The sequence below is a fragment of the Nycticebus coucang genome, chromosome 6 (genome assembly GCF_027406575.1).
Source record: "Nycticebus coucang isolate mNycCou1 chromosome 6, mNycCou1.pri, whole genome shotgun sequence".
Classification (NCBI taxonomy): Eukaryota; Metazoa; Chordata; class Mammalia; order Primates; family Lorisidae; genus Nycticebus; species Nycticebus coucang.
The window spans coordinates 70,382,487-70,404,192 of NC_069785.1; the positions used below are offsets into that span (position 1 = coordinate 70,382,487).

General features: G+C 38.9%; 1 protein-coding gene across 9 annotated transcripts in view; it reads left to right on the plus strand.

Annotated features, from left to right (window-relative positions):
• The window catches only part of MAP2K5 (mitogen-activated protein kinase kinase 5), a 316,347-nt gene that overhangs the window by 124,087 nt on the left and 170,554 nt on the right, over positions 1-21,706 (plus strand). For all 9 annotated transcript variants that reach the window (XR_008380627.1, XR_008380628.1, XM_053594066.1 and 6 more), the window contains exon 12: positions 18,658-18,719. Coding sequence is in view for 7 of the 9 variants with exons in the window: in XM_053594066.1 (XP_053450041.1) it covers positions 18,658-18,719 (62 nt within the window). In the remaining 2 variants the exon portion in view is untranslated. The remainder of the gene's footprint in view (positions 1-18,657; positions 18,720-21,706) is intronic.

Here is a 21,706-nt window from a genome sequence, read left to right on the forward strand (position 1 = left end):
GGCTGGAAGGCGGCTCAGACCCCGCCCTTAGGCTACTTGGTCGCTGGGTTACCAGCTCCCATCCAATTCCAGCTCTTCGACCCTGAGGGCGGAGCTTGCCAGGGCAGATCGCTCACAATGTCTGCCTGTGACCCAGAGCCAAACACTATTAGCTCCGTCTGGCTCAGCGGCTCAGACTGGGGCCCTAGACAAAGGCCAAAGTTCTCCGCACTCCCGCTCAGGCTCTCCCCAAGGCAGTTCAGCTGAGTGCCAAGTCCAAAGACACCAAAACAGTTCACAGGTAAGGCCTTTCTGGTTTGCAGTCTCGCTGCTACTGAACTTACAGTTGCGGGCGGGTTTAGACGGATTGAACACACGCGACCACTTGCCGGTTTTCCACTGTTTTAGTCCTCCTCTTGGGGTCCAGAAGTCTCTCGCTGACTCCCTGTATCCTCTCAGGGGTGATGATAGGCAGATCCCACCAGCCAGAGATGTCTGGAGTCCTATCTCTCCAGACTCATGGTGCCCAGATGGAAGGAAGCTGTTACTTGGCTGCCATCTTGCTCCGCCTCCTCCTCGCATGTTTTTAAAAGGAATTTGTGAAAGACTGAATGTTAAGACTGAATGTTAAGTTTAAGTTTTTAAAACAATTTTATGGAAGCATGCAAGGAATAGTATTCAAATCAGAGCAATTGGGATATTCATCACTTTGAATATTAATCATTTCTTTGTGTTAGCAGCATTTCAGTTCCATTTCTGTGTTTATTTTAAAATACACACAAATTATTGTCAACTGTAGTTTCTCTGTCGTGGTACTGAACAGTAGTTCTTATTCTTCCCATCTATGTTTTTGTACCTATTAACCAACCCTTCTTTTCCCCTCATCTGCTACCTTCCCTAGCCTTTGCTCCCCATCATTCTCTTCTCTTTCTCCGTAATATCAATTTATTATTAGCTCCCACATATGGGAGTTAAAACATGAGATATTTGTCTTTCTGTGCCTTACTTATTTCTCTTAACATAATGCCCTCTAGTTCCATCCATATTGTAGCAAATGACAGAATTTCATTCTTTTTTATGGCTGAATAATATTCTGTTGTGCATGTATACTACATTTTCTTCATGCATTCAGCCATTGATGGATCCTTAGGTTGATTCTGTATCTCAACTATTGTGAATAGTGCTGCGATAATCATGGGAGGGAGTGTTGATAGCTCTTTGATTTACTGATTTCCCTTCTTTCGGATATATACCCAGCAGTAGGATTGCTGAATCATATGGTAATTCTATTTCTAGTTTTTTAAGGAACCTTCATGTTGTTTTCCATAGTTGCTGTACTAACTTACATTCTTACGAACAATGTATGAGCATTCCCCTTTCTCTGCATCTTAACCAGAGTCCATTATTTTTTATCTTATCGATAAAAGCCATTTTAACTGAGTTAAGATGTATCTCACTGTGGTTCTGATTTCCATTTCCCTGATTAGTGATGCTGAGCATTTTTTCAAATACTAATGTTAAATCTTTAAACATTGGTAGAATTTACCAATGAAGCCAGCTGATCCTGGAGTTTTTTTTTTGTGTGTGTGATTAATGTTTTTTAAAAATTGTGATATAATGCACGTAACAAAAATTTACCATGTTAATCATAGTTAAGTATATGGTTTAACAGCACTAAGTACATGAACGTTGTTGTGCAACCATCACCACCCACCTTCTTCAGAACTCTATTCTAGCTATAAATTTCCCTTTATGCACTGCTTTAGCTGAGTCCTATAAGTTTTGTAGGTTGTATTTTTATTTTCATACATTTTAAAGTATTTTTTAAATGCCTATTTATTTTCATAGAGATGGGAATTTGGTCTTTTGCCCAGGCTGGAGAACAATGACATCATCATAACCTCATTGTAAGTGATCTACCCAGTTCAGCCTCTCAAGTAGGTAGAACTGCAGGTGTATGCCACCATGCCAAGCTAATTTTTAATTTTTTTTGTTGTTTAGAGAGAAGGTCTTATGAGATATGCAGTCCCTGGGTTATGAATGAGATAGGTTCTGTAGGTTTGTTCTTTAGTTGGACGTATACATACACTAATACAGGTACATTTAACCATTACCTGTTATAACGGCCTTCATTTGTAAGTGCAAGTCATATGTCAGTCAGATGTTTGTGACTCAGGAAGTGTAATAGCCTACATTTGTAAGTGAAAGTTGTATATAAGTCAGATGTTTGTAACTTGGGGACTGAGTGTGTTGCCCAGACTGGTCTCCAATTTCTGGCCTGCAATGATTCTCCAGCTTTAGCTTTCTAAGTAGCTAGCATTATAGGCACTAGCCACTGTTCTTAGTTTATTTCAATGCATTTTCTATTTTTCCAAAAGGAAATCCCTTGTAATTTCTTTTTGATTCACTTTTATTTAGAGGTGTGAATTTTTCAAATTTCCTTCTGTCGTTAATTTCTAAGATTCAACTGTGTTTGAAGAACATACTTTGCATGATTTCAGTCTTTTTACATTTATTGAGACTTGTTTTATGGCCTGACAAGTCATGTATCCTAGAGAATATTCCATATGTACTTAAGAAGTACGTATTCTACTGTTGTTGGGTGGAGTGTTCTTTAGATGTCTTAAGTCCAGTTGGTTTATAATGCTCTTCAAATATTTTCTTTGCTTTTTTTTAGAGAAAAACCATTTATTACTTATAGAGAAAGAATAACTTAAAAGGTGTGGATTTATTTTTTTTCTTGAATTAATTATTGATTGATTTTTATTCTTTTTTTAACTTAATTTTTATTGAATTATAACTATATAACTATACATTTATGTGATACAATGTGATGATTTGATATACAATGTGGAATTTTTAAACTAATTAACATAACCATCACCTGACTTACTTATTTTTGTGGTATGACATTTATAACATATTGTTAGTTGTTTTGAAATATAGGCTTACATTGTACACATTAGAGGAGTTCCCACAAAATACCCTACCTCCACTTACCCTCTTCCCTCCCTTTCCCTCCCTCCTCTCTGCTCTTTCTTTCTGGACTATCTTTATATTTTATAATTCGTATGAATGTGTAAGTGTTTACATATTGGTTTCATAATAGTATTGAGTACATTGGATACTTTTTTCCCCATTCTGGAGATACTTTAGTAAGAAGAATATGTTCCGGCTCCATCCAGATAAACATAAAAGATGTAAAGTCTTCCTCTTTTTATGGCTGCATAGTATTCCGTGGGATACATGTACCACAATTTGTTTATCCATTCATGGGTTGATGGACATTTAGGCTGCTTCCAATGATTTGGCTATTGTGAATTGGGCTGCAATGAACATTTTGGTACAGATATCTTTGTTATAAAATGATTTTTGTTCATCTTGGTAGATACCTAGTAATGATATTGCAGGATGAAATGGTGGGTCAACTTTTGGTTCCTTGAGAATTCTCCGTATTTCTTTCCAAAAAGGCTGTATTAGTTTGTAGTCCCACCAGCAGCGTAGAAGTAAATGTTCCTTTCTCTCCACATCCACGCCAGCATCTTTGGTTTGGGATTTTATGATAGTAGGCTAATCTTACAGGAGTTAGGTGATACTTCAAAGTGGTTTTGATTTGCATTTCTCTGATGATTAAAAGATGATGAAGATTCTTTCATGTGTTTGTAGGCAATGTGCTTGTCATCTTCAGAGAAGTTTCTGTTCAAATCTCTTGGGCACAAAGAAATGGAGTTGTTTGTTCTTCTCGTATGGACTAGTTTGAGTCCTCTGTGGATTCTAGTTATCAGACCCATGCAGGAAACATAACCTGCAAAAGTCTATTCCCATTCTGAAGGCTGTCCATTTGCTTTACTTACAGTGCCCTTAGCTGTGCAGAAGCTTTTTAGCTTTATCAGATCCTAGTAGTGTATTTTTGTTGTTGCTTCAATTGCCAGGCAAGTCTTCCTCATAAAATATTTTCCCAGGCTGATATCTTCAAGCGCTTTTTCTGCACTCTCTTCTAGTATTTTTATAGTTTCATGTCTTATTTTTAAATCTTTTATCTAGTGAGAATCAACTTTTGTTATTGGTGAAAGGTGCGGGTACAGTTTCAATGTTCTACATGTCACTAGCCAGTTCTCCCAGCAACATTTGTTAAATTTGTGATCTTTCCCCCAATGTATGTTTTTGTTAGGCTTATCAAAGATCAAATGATGATATGTGCTTGGGTTCTTCTCTATGTTCTCCATTCTGTTCCATATATCCTACATCTCTGTTTTTGTGCCAGTATCATACTGTTTTGTTCACTATAAATTTATAGTATAATCTGAAGTCTGGTAACGTGATGTCTCCTGATTTGTTTTTATTTATAAGTAATGTATTGGCTATTTGAGATTTTTTTTCTGATTCTATATAAAACAAAATACTATTTTTTCAAGCTCTTTAAAGTATGACATTGGTGCTTTGGTAGGGATTGCATTAAATCTGTAGATTGCTTTGGGTAGTATGGACATTTTAACAATGTTGATTCTTCCCAGCCGTGAGGGTGGTATGTTTTTCCATTTGTTAACATCTTCCGCTATTTCTTTTCTCAGGGTTTCATAGTTCTCATTATAGAGAGCTTTCACTTCCTTTGTTAGATAAATTCCCAGGTATTTTATCTCTTTGGCACTGCTGTAAAAGGGGTAGAGTCCTTGACTATATTTTCAGCTTGACTATTGTTGGCATATGTAAAAGCTACTGATTTCTAAACATTGATTTTGTATCCTGAGACACTGCTGTATTCCTTGATCACTTTTAAGAGCTTTGTAGTTGAATCCCTGGGGTTTTCTAGGTATAAGACCATGTTATCCATGAAGAGTGAGCGTTTGACCTCTTCTGACCCTATTCGAATACCCTTGATCCCTTCTCTTGCCTGATTGCCGTGGCTATTTTATTTATGTGATGTATTGTATTTATAGATTTACATATGTTGAACCAACCTTATAATCCTGGGATAAAGTCAGCTTGATTGTGGTGTATAAATTTTTTGATGTGTCATTGAATTCTGTTTGCTAGGATCTTACTGAATATTTTTGCATCGATATTCAGTAATGATATTGGTTGATAGTTTTCTTTCTTTTTGGGGTCCTTTCCTGGTTTGAGGATCAGGGTGATATGTGCTTCATAAATGTGTTCAGGAGGAGGCTTTCTTTTTCTATGTTTTCAAAAAGGTTATGTAATATAGGTACTAGTTCTTCTTTGAAGGTTTGGTAGAATTCTGGTGTGAAGCCATCTGGTCCCAGACTTTTCTTTTTTGGGAGCTTTTGTATAATTGATGCTATTTCAGTGCTTAATATAGGTCTATTCAAAATTTCTAAGTCTTTCTGGTTGAGTCTAGGAAGGTGGCATGCTTCTAGGTATGGTCCATTTCCTCCAGATTTTCATATTTCTGAGAATAGAGTTTTCTATAGTAATCATTGAGGGTTTTTTTTTTCTGTGTTATTTGTTATTTCTCCTTTATAAAGGTTCTGATTGACGTTATTAGAGAGTTTACTTTTCTGTTTCTGCTTAGGCTAGCCAAAGGTTTATCAATTTTATTAATCTTTTCAAAGAACCAACTTTTTGTTTTGTTGATATTCTGAATGATTCCTTTGCTATCAATTTCATTTAATTCTGGTCTAATTTTGATTATTTCTTTTCTTCTGGGTTTGGGGTTGAATTGTTCTAATGCTATAGATTTCCACCTTAGGACTGCCTTTGTAGTATGCCACAGGTAATGATAATTTGTGTCTTCATTATCATTTTGTTCTAAAAATTAGATGATTTTCTTCTTTATCTCATTTTCCCCCCAGCTGTTATTCACCCAGGTGTTATTCACCCTAAGGTTATTTAGTTTCTATGACTTTGTTTGAGTATGAAGATTTCTCTTGCTGTTAAATTCAATGTTTATTCTGTGATGGTCCAAGAAGATACAAGGAATAATTTCTGTTCTTCTAAATTTGTTGATATTAGCCTTGTGTCCCAATATATGATTAATTTTGGAGGATTATCTGTGGGCTGATGAGAAGAATGTGTTTTCAGTTTTATTAGGATGAAATGTTCTGTGGTGTCCCTTAAGTCCATTTGTTCTAGGGTCAAATGTAAGTCTATTATTACTTTGTTTAGTTTCTCCTTGGAGGATCTATCCTGACCTGACAAAGGGTGTTAAAATCTCCAACTACTTTTTTTTTGAGACAGAGTCTCACTATGTCACCCTTGGTAGAGTGCTATGGCATTATAGCTTACAGCAACCTCAAACTCTTGGGCTTAAGTGATTCTCTTGCCTCAGCCTCCCAAGTAGCTGGGACTACAGGTGCCCGACACAACGCCTGGCTATTTTTTGTTGCAGTTGTCATTGTTGTTTAGCTGGCCCGGGCTGGGTTTGAACCCGCCACCCTCAGTGTATGTGGCTGGCACTGTAACCACTGTACTACAGGTGCCAAGCCAAAAAAATCTCCAACTATTATAGTGCAGGGCAATATCAGTGTTCATGTCAGTTAGGGTTTGCTTTATAAATTGAGGAGCATTTACGTTGGCTGCATAAATGTTAATTATTGAAATCTCTTCATGTTGAGTGTTCCTCTTGACAAATATGTGGTGTTCGTCCTTATCTTTCCTTATTTTTGTTGGTTTAAATCCTATTGTGTCTGCAAATAAAATTGCACCCCCCACCCTGCTCGGCACCCATAGCACAGTGGTTACAGTGCCAGCCACATACACCAAAGTTGGGTTCGAACCCAGCCTTGGCCAGCTAAAACAACAATGAGAATTGCAACAAAAAACAGGTGGGCGTTGTGACAGGCACCTGTAGTCCCAGCTACTTGGGAGGCTGAGGCAAGAGAATCGCTTAAGCTATTACGCCTATGGGTTTCAGGTTGCTGTGAGCTGTAATGCCACAGCACTCTACTGAGGGCACCATAGTGGGGCTCTGACTCAAAAAAGAAAAAGAAAATTGCAGCCCCTGCTATTTTCTGATTTCCATTACCTGTATTATAGATGTCTGTCCCTCCATCCTGAGTCTTTTTATTATCCTATATGGTAAGATGAGTCATTTGGAAGATAACAGATACCTGGCCTGAGGTGTTGTATCCAGTCAGCCAACCTATGCCTCTTTAGAGAAGAATTTTAGCCATTCACATAGATTGAGAGAATTGATAGGTGTGGTTGTGTTTTGGCTGTCATGTTTTTCAAAGGTCCAGTGCATATTTTTAATCTTTTCACCATTGAGGAACTTAGGTTTTGTTTGATAAATGTTGGGTGAGTTTATGTTGGTGGTAGACCATTGTGCTTGTCATTATGGAAAACGAGTCCAATTATTTCCTGGGGAACTGGTTTAGTTATGGTAAATTTCCTCAATATGTGTATGTCAGTAAAGTATTTGATTTCTCCATCAAATACTGAATTTCATTTGAAACTGGATACAAGGTCCTGGGCTGACAGTTCTTTTGTTTTAGGGGATTGAAGGTCAGTGACTATCCTCTTCTGGTTTGAAAACTTTTGGCTGAAAGATCTGCAGTTACCCTGTTTCCCCGAAAATAAGACAGTATCTCACATTAATTTTTGCTCTCAAAGATGCGCTAGGTCTTATTTTCAGGGGATGTCTTATTTTTCCTTGAAGAATACGGTGCACATTTATTGTTAAATGAAAATAAAGGAAATTTATTACCTATATATGGTACAGTAGTACGGTAGTTGTCAACACAAACCAGACAAACTGTGAATTCTACCTCAGTCATCATGAGGGCGGCCACGAGCATCAGGCAGTGTCACCAGAGACACCAGCATTCACCACCTTTGCTGTGTCCCATCCGCTGTGATCCTCCCGTGCTTCTACACGCATCTGCAAAAGTCCCCTCCTCTCTCTCGCCCCGCGCTCACGGCTCACTCCCACCTCTGCTCCGCCTTCACACAGCAGTGACATCAGGACTCTGCGTAACATCACTGGTTGCTAGACACCAGTTAGGGCGGCCCTAGCAACCAGTTTACAGTAAATTAATTTTCATTGCGAGACAGAGCCTGGGGGGCCTTATTTTCGGGGGAATGCCTTATATTTCACCCAGAAGGAAACCTGTAAGTAGGTCTTATTTTCAGAGGATGTTTTATTTTCGGGGAAACACAGTATTCTAATATTTCTCCCTTTGTAGGTAATGCTTTTCTTATGTCTGGTTGCTTGTACAATTTTCTCCTTTACATTGATTTTGGCAGTGTTAAGTACAATGTGTCTAGGACATGATTTATTTGGATTGAGTCTTGATGGGGTTCTGAAAGTGTCTGCTATCTGAATTCCGGTATTTTTTGCAATGCTTGCAATTCTCGTCTGTAATATCTTGGAGTAGATAGAGCATCTGTGCCTTTAGGACTATCCTCTTCTCCTTCAGTAATTTCTGTAAGTCAGATGTTTGGTCTTTTGGAATAATCCCACAACTCTCTCAAGGAATGATGTGTTCTTGCTTTCCATTTGTCTGCCTTTTTGAGTTCTTGGGATCGTTCAGAAGCCTTGTCTTCTATTTCAGAGATCCTTTCTTCTGCCTGCTTAACTCTGTTACTGAGGAATTGTACTATATTTTGAAGCTCCTTGAATAACTTTTTCATTTTCTTTAGCTCTGCTATCTCTTTTCTCATTGTGTCCATATCCTTGATAATCTTGTCTTCAGATTCGTTACTTTCTTGAGACAACTTTTGAACAACTCTTTCGATTTCTATTTCCATGTTTTCTTCCATTCTATTCATATTATTTGCCATCCATACTCTGAATTCTATTTCTGATAATTCAGCCATTTGTCTATGAATGGCATCTTCTGTTGTATGTCCTTTGTCATTCCTTGGGGGAGTTGATGATCTACTCTGGTTATTCATGTTGCCAGAGTTCTTCCGCTGGTTCCGCTCCATGAGTATTTTCCAGTTTGGCTAGTAAAACTGAGAGGGTGAGATTAGATTGGGCCCTATAAAGTGGAGTTAACCATCCCTTTACCAATGAGCTGGGGCTGGTGATTTTGACTTTTCCCCTACATATTACAAAGGTCCCTTTCAGAACTGCAGCCAGAGACTCTGAGGATTGCTTGGTGTGATAGTGCAAGCTGGCTCTGTCTTGTAGTCAGCCAGCCTCTAGCCAATCCTGAGTTGTGGCTTTAGGTTGAAATCTCAGCTAGGGAGAGATATAAGCAACTGTGACACCCCTACCACCACCACCAGCAATAGCTAGAGGAGGAGAATCAGTCCCTCCTGCTACAAAACAACCACTGCTCAACCTTGAAGGGTCCCCAGGTAGACAGCCCAGGTCAAGAGTTGTAATCTCATTGTGCTGGGCAATACCATCACTACTCAGTAGGGGGAGTTCAAAGTGTCTCCAGTGACCTGATAGTAGGGATCTATCCTACTCAGGAAGGCAGTTCCTTCCTGAATACCTGAGGGCCTAGAGTCTGATTTGCTCTGGTGAGCATTGGGGTCAGGAAGGTGCACCCTGCCAAAGAATCAGTCCAGAGGTATCAGCACCTCCCATACCCCTACCCCACGCATCTCTGCCAGAGTGAGAAACAGAGTCAGGGAGGTACGCCCTGTCAGAGTCAGAGGGAGGCACTACCTCCTTCCCTGTTGCACTGTCCCACTGGCAACCCCGAGGGGTCTAAGTCCAGTTTCCTCTTGTGAGCAATGGGATCAGAGAAGTGAGACCACATTCAGACCAGAGGCATCAGCATTTCCAGCTGCAGCCACACACTGTACTGGCACGCCTCTCTCTCCCTGGCTGTCAGCACCTCACCCCCATGTCCACCACCACTGGCAGCCCTGAGGGGCTCAAGTCCGGTTCCCTCCAGTGAGCAACAGAATCAGGGAAGTGCACCTCCAAATTCAGACCAGAGGCATCAGCGCCTCACTCCACCTTTGGGCACGTTTATCCTTCCCACTCAGTGAGTGCCTCACCCCCACACACAGTGCCACCAGCAACCCTGAGGGGCTGAAGCCCCATTCCCTCAGTGAGCAGTGGTCTCAGGAGAGTACACCTCCAATGCTCTGACATGTCTCTTTCTCCCATGTGTCCCTCTCTTCCCGCGCCTCCCAACTTCCACTGGAGTCACTGTTTCTGTACTTCTATCCAGTGGCCCACACAATGCCCAGGCCTCTCATGGAATTGCCAGATACTCTGGGCTATGCAGGAGGCAGGCCTTCAGTCTGCCAGGTGAGGGGAGAAGGGTAGTCTGGGAATTCAGAATAACAGGGCAAATATTTGTTCAATTTTATGCTGGTCAGTATGATGCCTAGGCTCATGAGTGGGACCTCCCTGGAGAAGGAGCCTCAGTGTTTAACAGTTTCCCATGGCATAACATATGAAGTCTTTTGTTCCCTGCTCTCCTGTGGGATAAAATATGAGGTCTTTTGTTCCCTGCTCGCTTGCAGAGAGCACGGGTGAGCCTCTCCCTGATGGGAGGGGTCTCTTGTCCTCTTGGTGATAGGCTTTGTACCTGGTATTTGTTTTCTTGGAGTCACAGCTTGCCTTTGCAGAGATGATGTGTGCTTATCTATCTTCTTTCTTAGCTCATTTCCCCACTTTCAGCTTCATTGAGTCCATTCTGTCCATTCTTTTCTCCCTCTGGACAGGAGCCTCTGTTGAAAGCTGCCTCTAGTTGGCCATCTTGCCTGATCTAGAAAGCTCAGTATTTTATTTTCCAATTAATATATCCATTTTTGAAAATGAAGTATTGAAATATCCAACTAATCTTTTTGACTTGTCTATTTCTCCCTTAAATTTTTTAATTTTATGCTTCTTATATTTTGGCATTCTGTTATTAGGTGCACATATGTTTATATTTGTTATATTTTCATGGTGAATGACTCTTTTGTCTTGAGAAAATGTCTTTTTCTCTGATAATATTTACCTAAAAGTTTGTTTTGTCTACTGCCACTCCACTTCCCTGTTGATTACTATTTGCCTGTTTATTGTCTATCTATTTGGATCTGTAAGTCTAAAATGCTTCTTTGCAGATGGAATATAGTTGGGTAGTTTTAAAAATCAATTCTGTGGATCTCTCTTTTAATTAGAGTGCCTTAATTATTAACATTTAAGATAATTAATAATAAGGTAAGATTGATGTCTGCTGCTTTACTATTTTTATCTCTAAATCATACCTTTTCTTATGTTCTTCTGTTATTAATTTTGTGTTAAATAGATATTTTCTGATATACATTTAAATTTCCTTTTGGTTTCTTTTGCTTTTTTTTTTTTAGTTATATTCTTTGTGGTTGCCTCAGGGATTATGATTAACTTCTTAACTTAAAATAATTTAGTTCAAATTAATGTCAACTTTATTTTAGTACTGTACAAAAAAAAACTTTGTTTCTGGCTAGGTGTGGTGGCTCATCCCTATAATCTTAGCACTCTGGGAGGCTAAGGTGGGACGATCTCTTGTGGTCAGGAGTTCGAGACCAGCCTGAGCAGATGACCTTATCTCTACTAAAAATAGAAAAATTAGCTGAGTGTGGTGGTAGGTGCCTACAGGCCCAACTACTTGGGAGAATGCAGTGAGGGTGGGTGGGGGGGGACTCCTGTTTGAGCCTACGAGTTTGAGGTTGCTGTGAGCTAGGCTGAGACCATGGCCCTCTAGCCTGGGCAATAGAGCAAGACTGTTTCAAAAAAAAAAACCAACCAAATGTTATTTCTGTGTAGTGCCATTCCTTCCCATCTCTTTTCTGCTGTTCTTGTCATAACAAGTTACATTCTTTTTTTTTTTTTTTGTAGAGACAGAGTTTCACTTTATTGCCCTCGGTAGAGTGCCGTGGCATCACACAGCTCATAGCAACTCCTGGACTTAGGCGATTCTCTTGCCTCAGCCTCCCGAGCAGCTGGGACTACAGGCGCCCGCCACAACGCCCGGCTATTTTTTTTTGTTGCAGTTTGGCCGGGCTGGGTTTGAACCCTCCACCCTCGGTATATGGGGCCGGCGCCCTGCTCACTGAGCCACAGGCGCTGCCCTGCAAGTTACATTCTTATACATTATGTGTGTAGCACAGATTTATAATTATTACTTTATGGAGTTGTCTTTTGTATCAGTTATGAAAACAAAAAAGATATAAAGATACATATATCCAATATTTTATTTTTACCCATGCAGTTACCTTTACCAGTGCTCTTCATTTTTTCATGTGGATTTCAGTTAACATCTTATAATTTCTATTTGAAGTTCCTTCAGTCTGGTAGATTCCATTTTATTTCTTGTAGGAGATGTTAGCTAGTGATTAATTCTCAGTAATCTGGGATAAATTGCCCAGTTTATCTGGAAATACCTTAATTTCTTCTTCAAGTTTGTAGAATAGTTTTGCTAAATATAGAATTTTTTAATGGTGTTTTCCTTTTAAGGTTGGATATGTCATATCAGTGCCTCTGACCTCTGTGATTTTTGATAAGAAAAGAGCTATTGATCTTTTTTTTTTTTTTTTGTAGAGACAGAGTCTCACTTTATGGCCCTCGGTAGAGTGCCGTGGCATCACACAGCTCACAGCAACCTCCAACTCCTGGGCTTAAGCAATTCTCTTGCCTCAGCCTCCCGAGTAGCTGGGACTACAGGCGCCCGCCACAACGCCCAGCTATTTTTTGGTTGCAGTTCAGCTGGGGCCGGGTTTGAACCTGCCACCCTTGGTATATCGGCCGGCGCCTTACCGACTGAGCCACAGGTGCCGCCCCAAGAGCTATTGATCTTTTTAGGATTCCTTATAATTGATACATGACTTCTCTGGCTCTTTTTAAGATTTTCATTTTTCTTTTTTTTTTTTGACTGGGCTCAATGACTCACATCTTTAATCTTAGTGCTTTGGGAGGCCAGGCAGGAGGTTTCTTGAGGCTAGGAGTTCCAGTTTAGCCTGAAAAAGAACAAGATCCTGTCTTTACAAAAAATAGAAAAGTGAGCTGAGTATCATGGCAGTTGCCTACAGTTCAAGCTAATCAGGAAGCTGAGGCAGGAGAATTACTTAAGCCTAGGAGTTTGAGGTATGATGATGCCGCTGCACTCCAGTTGGGCAACAGAACAAGATTCTATCTCAAGAAAAAAAAAAAAAAAAAGTTGTTTTGGTTTTTTTTGGGTTTTGGCAATGGATAGTTTTATAATGATGTATCAAAGTATAGGTCTTTTGGGCGGCGCCTGTGGCTCAGTGAGTAGGGCGCCGGCCCCATATGCCGAGGGTGGCGGGTTCGGACCCAGCCCCGGCCAAACGGCAACAAAAAAATAGCTGGGCGTTGTGGCGGGCGCCTGTAGTCCCAGCTGCTCGGGAGGCTGAGGCAAGAGAATCGCGTAAGCCCAAGAGTTAGAGGTTGCTGTGAGCTGTGTGACGCCACAGCACTCTACCGAGGGTGGTACAGTGAGACTCTGTCTCTACAAAAAAAAGAAAATATGTGTATATATATATGTCTTTTTTAGTTTATCGTATATGGAGTTTATTGAGCTACTTGGATTAACTTTTAAAAATATGGCTCAGCGCCTGTGGCTCAAGCGGCTAAGGCACCAGCCACATACACCTGAGCTGGCAGGTTCGAATCCAGCCCAGGTCCGCCAAATAACAATGATGGCTGTAACCAAAAAATAGCTGGGCGTTGTGGCGGGCGCCTGTAGTTTCAGCTACTTGGGAGGAAGAGACAGGAGAATTGCTTGAGCCCAGGAGTTGGAGGTTGCTGTGAGCTGTGATGTCACAGCACTCTACCCAGGGCGACAGCTTGAGGCTCTGTCTCCCCCTACCAAGAAAAAACTTTAAAAATAAAATCTATGAAGGTTTTATACATTATTTCCTCAAATGTTTTTTCCATCTCTTTTTTTCTTTCTTTCCAGTCTCCCAATCTGCTTATGCTAGCATGCATGATGGTATTCCATAGGTCTCTGAGAATGTGTTCATTTTTCTTCATTTTCTTTTCCTTCTCTTTGTTGGACTGGATAATTTCAATTGACCTGTCTTCGTGTCCTTTGATTCTCTCTCCTGCTTTCTCAAATATACTGTTGATCCTTTCTTAAATATACTTTTGTTTCTTCCTTTTTCATTTCAGTTATTGTACTTTTCAACTCCAGAATTTCTGTTCAGTTACGTATGATTTGTCTCTTTATTGATACCTTCTATTTGGAAAGGAAGAATTATTGTATGTTCCTTTAGTTCTTTAGGAATAATTTCCTTTAGTTACTTGGACATGATAGTTGGAGGGTGCTACGTAGTATTCTGTTGATATACTGCTGAACACACAATATGAAGTAAAACTACATACCACCCCCCGACTGCCTTTCCTCCCTCCTCCTCCCATTGCAATCAAACTTAGTGGCAACTTTTCTCCCAAACCGTAGTGCTCTTTTTTAGTGTAGATTCTCATTATCTATTTCAGTTTTATCTCATATTAGTCATTTATTTCCAAATATTTTTGAATACTTTCTTCAGATTCTGTTCTAAACCTGGGGATATAGTAGTGAAGATGACTTAATCTCTATTTTCATGGGACTTACAATCTAGAGGGAGACACAGACAACAAACAAACAATACACTGTCATAGAGGGATAAGTCTAATTATAACATGAAGCAGGGTAGATAATGACTAATATGGCAATAGATAGGGTGGACAGGGATGGGCTTTTTTGCATAAGAGACGTTTTAGTAGAGACTTTAATGTCAGTGAGTTAGCTCAGGGAAGGTCATGGGAAGATCTTTAAAGCAAAGGGGGTATCAAGTATAAATGCTCCAATGTGTATGCAAGCTTGGTGTAATCAGACCTAAAAAGAAGGCCAGTATGGCTAGAGAGTAATGATGAGAGGACCTAGAGCCTGGCAGAGGTCAGAGAAGGAGGCAGAAACTAGCTGGTATAGGCCTTTTAGATTGTAGTAAGGAGTTTGGGTTTCAGTCTGAATTTATTAGCATCAGGACGCCTTTAGAAAGTTTTACATAGAGGAATGATATGGTACATCATTTCATAAGTCAAAACTAAATCTACTCAGAAACACCAAATAGAGAGTATGTATGTATGTAGATTTCCCACCATGGGAGTAAATTGTTTCCCAAAAACCCATATTGCAAAGGAAGTAAGGATTCTTCATATTTTCAACTAAGAGAGCTTCTCCTGAAATTTTTGTTTGTGCTTATGAATTTCGAAATTGTTAATAATCATGGTCATTTTAAGGAAATTTGGGGGACTAATATGAATACATTGATTCTCATTCATTCACTAACATATTTGCATTTATCCTGCACACAAGATTCCACTTTATATTTTAGATCCTGTGTTAGGATAAGCACAGACCTCACCTTGTGAGTCCTTTTGGCTCAATTACAAGAAGATGCTGGGCCTAATTTATCAATAGAAACATGTAGTTATTTAGTAATGGGCACAAGTTTTTGCTAATCCATTTGCATTCTTCCTCTTGGTCGCCATTGTGGATAGTGACATGCATTGAAGTGACTGGTCAGGGATAGTCTGTGACCAGGAAATATAGCAAAGTGAGTCAACAGAGCAAACCAGGGACCTGGGAGTCATAAGCAAAAAGTTGAATACCCACATCGCAACGAATATTAAACTGTGTCATTGTATCATAGTAATATCACGTTGTAGTAAGATTTTTTTAACTATAAGAAGTTTACATGTGATTCTCAAGCCATGTGATTTTATGAGGAAACCTTTTAGAACTTTTTTTTTTTTTTTTTTGAGGCAGAGTCTCACTATGTCTATGCCTCGGTAGAGTACCATTGGTATCACAACTCACAACAACCTCAAACTCTTGGGCTTGAGCAGTTATCTTGCCTCAGCCTCCCAAGTAGCTGGGACTACAGGTGCCCACCACAACACCCAGCTATTTTTTTTGTTGTAGTTGTCATTGTTGTTTATCTGGCCCAGGCCGGGTTCGAACCCTCCAGCCCTGGTGTATGTGGCTGGCACCCTAACACTGAGCTACAGGCGCTGAGCCACCCTTTTAGATCTTTGCAGCTCTGGAATTTCAAAGGCTGAGATCTTCTCTGAGCTCTGCCATCAACTGACTCACAGCCGTGGCTAGAACACTCACATCTCTCAGACTTAGTTTTCCCAGCTATCAAAGCAGGTCATTATACTGATCATTAATGTCCCTTCTGCACTAAATGTTTGTGATTTAGAAAGTCTAAGAATGGCCTTTTTTGCATAGACCTGTAGGATACAATTGATAGTAAAACCATATAAAAAGTAAACCAAACCCTCCCTGCCACTTATAGCCTGATCAGAGTTACTATTGTATTACAGAAAGAGAAGGCATCAAGCCATTTGCTTCATAAAGGATTGGTCCAATAAGTTGCATTTGTCAGTCTTCCAGCTACCACCATGTAAAGTTTGATCCTCGTTCATCCTGGCAATTCATCTGAAAGATCAATGAGAACATGAAATGTTTTTCTGCTGTATTTTCACTTTTATTGCGTCCATAATAAAAATGCTATTTTAGTAGATAAGGATGGTTCAGTTCATTGCCGAAGTGTCTTTTTTAAAAGTTACCTTTCCAGTAGCACCCAGAACCAAAGTGTAAAGTTTAGTCATACTATGGTTTCTCAGCTTCTTGTCAGAATCTGGAAACCACAAGCAAAAGTTTTCTAAGAGTGCTTATTTTCCTCTGTCCGCCCTAACTCATATAAATACAAAACCAGTAGATTCATTTATGCTATTTTTTAGAGGGAAGAATAATTTAAAATTTCTGTGATAGGTGGCACCTGTGGCTCAGTGAGTAGGGCGCCAGCCCCACATACCGTGGGTGGCAGATTCAAACCCGGCCCCGCCCAAACTGCAACAAAAAATAGCCGGGCATTGTGGTGGGTGCCTGTGGTCCCAGCTACTCGGGAGGCTGAGGCAGGAGAATCGCGTAAGCCCAAGAGCTGAAGGTTGCTGTGAGCTGTGACGCTACCGAGGGCACAGAGTTGAGACTCCGTCTCTAAAAAAAAAAATAAAAAATAATAAAATAAAATAAAATTTCTGTGATATTCAGCCTTAGGAAAACTTAATGTATAAAGATTCAAATTTGCAAAATAGACTTGCCTGCATTTCAAAAGAATTACATGCTCCATGTTAGTACTTTATGAGGCATATTTAAAAATCTTCCAGTAGTAAAGTGATAAATAGGAATTTTTAGCCTCTGATAGGAAAGCAAAACTTCTCAAATATTCTGGATATGTTTTAGAACTGAAAGACTTGAATTTGATTCTTAAAAAAGGTTATTACACATTGTTAAAATAATTCTTATATAATCATATCATTAATGAGTGCAGTAGTGGGTTTTTGGATATATTCCTGAAATTTTTATATTACTTGCCTAATATTAAAAATTTATCAAGCATACTGAAATTTATCCTTCCAAATGAATATTGGTTTCTTTAGAATAGTCAGCTAGGGAATCTCAGTTATTTCAGCAACAGTGATGTTGATGTGAAGGCTTTGGGGTCCTTTTTTTGAAACCGCTTCAGAGCAACTATTCCTATCTGGTGAAATTTACTGTTATTTTCACATATTCATTTATTCATCTGACAGATACTTATTAAACATTTACTATCTGTTATGCCATTTTCTAGAGTGATGAAAATTAAAAAACATGGCTTTTACCTTTTCTTTTTTTTCTTTTTTGTGACAGAGTCTCACTATGTCACCGTGGGTAGAGTGTCGTGGTGTCACAGCTCACAGCAACCTCTAACTCTTGGGCTTAAGCGATTCTCTTGCCTCAGCCTCCCAGGTAGCTGGGACTACAGGCACCCGCCACAACACCCGGCTGTTTTTGTTGTTGTTGTTGCAGTTGTGGTTGTTTAGCAGGCCCAGGCCAGGGGCGAACCTGCCACCCTCGTTGCATGTGGCTGGCGCTGTAACCACTGTGCTACAGGTGCTAAGCCGTGGCTTTTGCCTTTATTGCTTATAGTTTAGTTTTGAAAACTGCCTTAAAAGCTAGATTTGGTACAGGTGAAGGATGTTAGTGAGTACCCTTTTAATGAAAAGTAAGTTGTGATATAAAAAGATTGATTTTATTTTTTACTTTATAAAGTGGTTTTCAAAGTAGAATCAAAGAATTTCTAAAAAAAATTTTGGCCTAAGATATGTCTTTGCAATAGACTGATTGCTTGTCTTGGTACGTAATCTAAAGACTAACATTGGTTTTTAGATAAATGTTAAACATTGCTGTTTTCACTTTACTAGTTTTTAATGTATGTTTGGAACATTATATCCACCAGCTTTTGTTTGGTTAATATGAAAAATGTAAAAGTGTCCTGGTTTACATGTGAGGAAACTGGGAAACAAGGCAGACACCTTAATGCAGCAGTTCTCAGCCTGTGGGTCGCAACACACAGGAACTGTATTAAAGGCTCGCGGCATTTGGAAGGTTGAGAACCACTGCTTTAATGGGATTATCATACTGATATTTATAATTTTATGTATGTATTTAAGTGTACATAAAGTACAGATTCTTAAGCCTTTCTTTGACTAGTTTCCTACAGCATTTTCATGTATATATGTATATGTACTTGGGAAGAAAATGAAAGTATCCAGTTATACTTCATCTGGAAGTATTATTATATCATAAAATTTGACCAAAATCCAGTTGTATTCTATAAATCCAATACATAAATGTAAGAAGAGAAAAACAGATTCTCACAATGAATATACAGAGGAGGAAACCCATGCCCTAGTTTGTTGGTTTCATTTGTAAGAACAGAATATGTTTATTTTTACAGGGGGATCTTTGGATGTATATAGAAAAATTCCAGAGCATGTCCTTGGAAGAATTGCAGTAGCAGTAAGTATATGGCTTTAATGATAGGAAATTTGGGTGATTTAATCATTCTAAGAAAGCCTATTTTATATCCTCAGGATTTTGTTTTCCTTTTTCTTCAATCCCAGTGGCTCCCAGGACCTTCTTAACTTCTTCTGCTTTTATCATTTCTGTCCTTTGTTCTTTTCATAGCCCAACCCACAGTAACAACATAGCCGTGTGCCATTCAACGTGTTCCAGTTTCACATATTTGTGAGGACCTTAGTGCTCTTGTAAAACAATAGAATTTCCAAGTTCTTCAAAAAGAAAGCTGCTTTTTTGGACATTTTATGGTTATATGGGTATGATTAGAAAATATCTGAAAAGTCTAAGTTATTAAAATAGTCTATGAGACAATGCGTAAAGATTTTTACAGATTTTTTATGTTCTTCCAATTTTTTTTTATCAACTGCACCTGGGAATTTATTGTCTTTGTGATTAATTGTAGTTTCTCTATATTACTGTGTTTCCTTTATTCACTAATAAACTGATAAAATATGTCAACTAAACTAACATTAATATATAAATTCCAGATTTCAATTTTGGAATAATGGAAGCTAAGCAATGTCTGGGAGAAATCATGGGGTAGTGAAATAGTAAACAATTGCTAAACTAAAGGCACTCTGATAACTTCAGTGGCGTGATGCAGAACAAAGTGATCATACCATGTACCATTTAATTAAATGGCTGATTTTTCGCATTCATTATACATCAAACTGACAACTCAAATCCTTTAATCCAACATGAACACTTATTTAGTCTTAGTTCATTGTAATTCACAGCTTTCCTTTTTTCTTTCTAATTATTAGTGTGAACTGCCCAGGGTGATGAGAACTTTCTTTTCTGATGGTATTGCTGCTAAGTAGCTTCTAATCTACATGCGTAGGTAGATTAGTTTGGTATGAAATTTGAGTACTTAAATCACTATTATAGATGAAAATAAAAATGTTTCATTTCCTCTTCTGATCTCAGGAGGGAGTGACTGCTTTGTGGCTTTTGGCAGTTTTCGGCTCTAAAAGTTTAATAACATGTATGATAAAGGGCAAAAAAAGGCAAGGATACCAATTGAAAAGAGAAAAGTATATGCATGTTCTATACACTCAATTATCTATCGAACTTGAAAAAATAGAAATCTGCCTTCTTCAGTAGAGAAGCATGTTCTTCCTGGACTTCATAAATCTTACTTTCCTCTTGTGTAGGACATCTATACAAGGCCACTGGTCTTTTCAATTCTATTGGAGTGGGGAAACTGAAGTGAAAGGAGTCAGCAGAAAAGATAAAATTCACCTTCAAGTACAGGGCTTGCCTATTAGATGATTGAAAATATGGCACACATTATTTTAGTGAAAGGCATTGAAATAAGTGGCAATCCAAAGTATTGTCTATATTTGCCCTTACAGTTTTAAAAATTAGAGTAGTTTTTATTTTCTAAAATGTCTAATTTCTCCAGGTTTTATGGCTCATCAGGTCATAGTAATGGCTGCAGTAGAAGAAATGCTTTTGATAATTTTGTTCTTTATCTGCTACTTTTTTATAAATTCTACTTGAGCCTACGTTTACATGATGCCTCCAAAGTGTATTTTTTATGTGTAATCTGAGTAGGCTACAAATTTATCCTTTTTGCAGCTGACAAATACCAGATTGGCACATGGCTAATGCCTGAACTGGGAGGACTATTCCAGCCAAAATAAGATTAGCTGATTGGTGGACTATCAGTCATGGTTTCTAAAACAAATGTTCCCCCAGACTGATTGGGTTCTCACTGTCCGTGTTATCTCTCTTTTGGTGTTCTGAAGATGGCATCGACTTTTTCCCCTTGAGTTCCCTTGGTGAGAACAAGAAAACACATGGGTGCATTTATTAAATCAAAGAAACAGAATTAAGTAGAGAAGGGAGGTAGGTGTATATTGAATACTTCCTGTGCCAATCACTGTTACATGCGTTCTGTACAAGTACTATGTCATTTAGTCTTTACAGCAACCTTGTAAAGTTTGGATTATGGAACATATTTTATCAATATGCAAGATGGGGTTTAGAAAAGTTAAATATCAGTAACTTTCCCAGAGTTGTCATCTAATTAATACTATTTGAACACAGAAAGACCTCTTGTTCTGTTTACTCCGCTTTCCTAAGAGAATGAGGGAAAGATGGAGGAGTGATAGTGAAAAATAGGTTAAAAAGATGTATGGATGAGCATATCATGGAGCAACAGATACAGTTGCTTCAGATTCTTTTCATGTCTCAGAATCACATATATGCCAGGCATCATCATGCTTGTAGTCCCAGAGCTTTGGGAGGCTGAGATGGGAGGCTTGTTTGAGTCTAGGAGTTCAAGTCTAGCCTGGGCAACATAGAGATCCCATCTTTACAAAAAAAATTTTTTTTAATTAGCTGGGATGGTGATGCAGCCTGTAGTTGCAGTTACTTGGGACACTGATGCAGAAGGATCCCCTGAACCCAGGAATTGGAGGCTGCAGTGAGCTGTGATTGCTCCACTATTCTCCACCCTGGGCAGCACAGCAAGATCCTGTTTCTTAAAAAAAAAACAATTCCATCTAGCATCACCATCCTTTCCCAAATTAACTTAACTTTAGCTTCTTGATTTTAATAATCTGGTATGCAAGGCAGGTCCATAAATCTAAGCTTCATTACAGTATAGACCCTGCCAAACTCTGTGATAGGCTATTCAAGTATTGTCTTATAGTATATACGGCAAAAGAGCTTCCCCCCCCAAAGAAATTCATATAAACTATCTGATTTCAGCCTTCCAGCAAGCTTAATAATTTTTATCCACATTCTGCCTTTCCCTGCCACCTAACACATTTTATTTTTCCTCTCATTTCTGAAGCAGGGACACTGTACTGTATTTTGAGTGCTAATGTTGATTGAAGTTGTCCCTGAAAGGATGTGCACTTGACATATCAAGGAATGAGTGATTGACAATAGATATAAGTACTTTTAGTGTCAAGGCT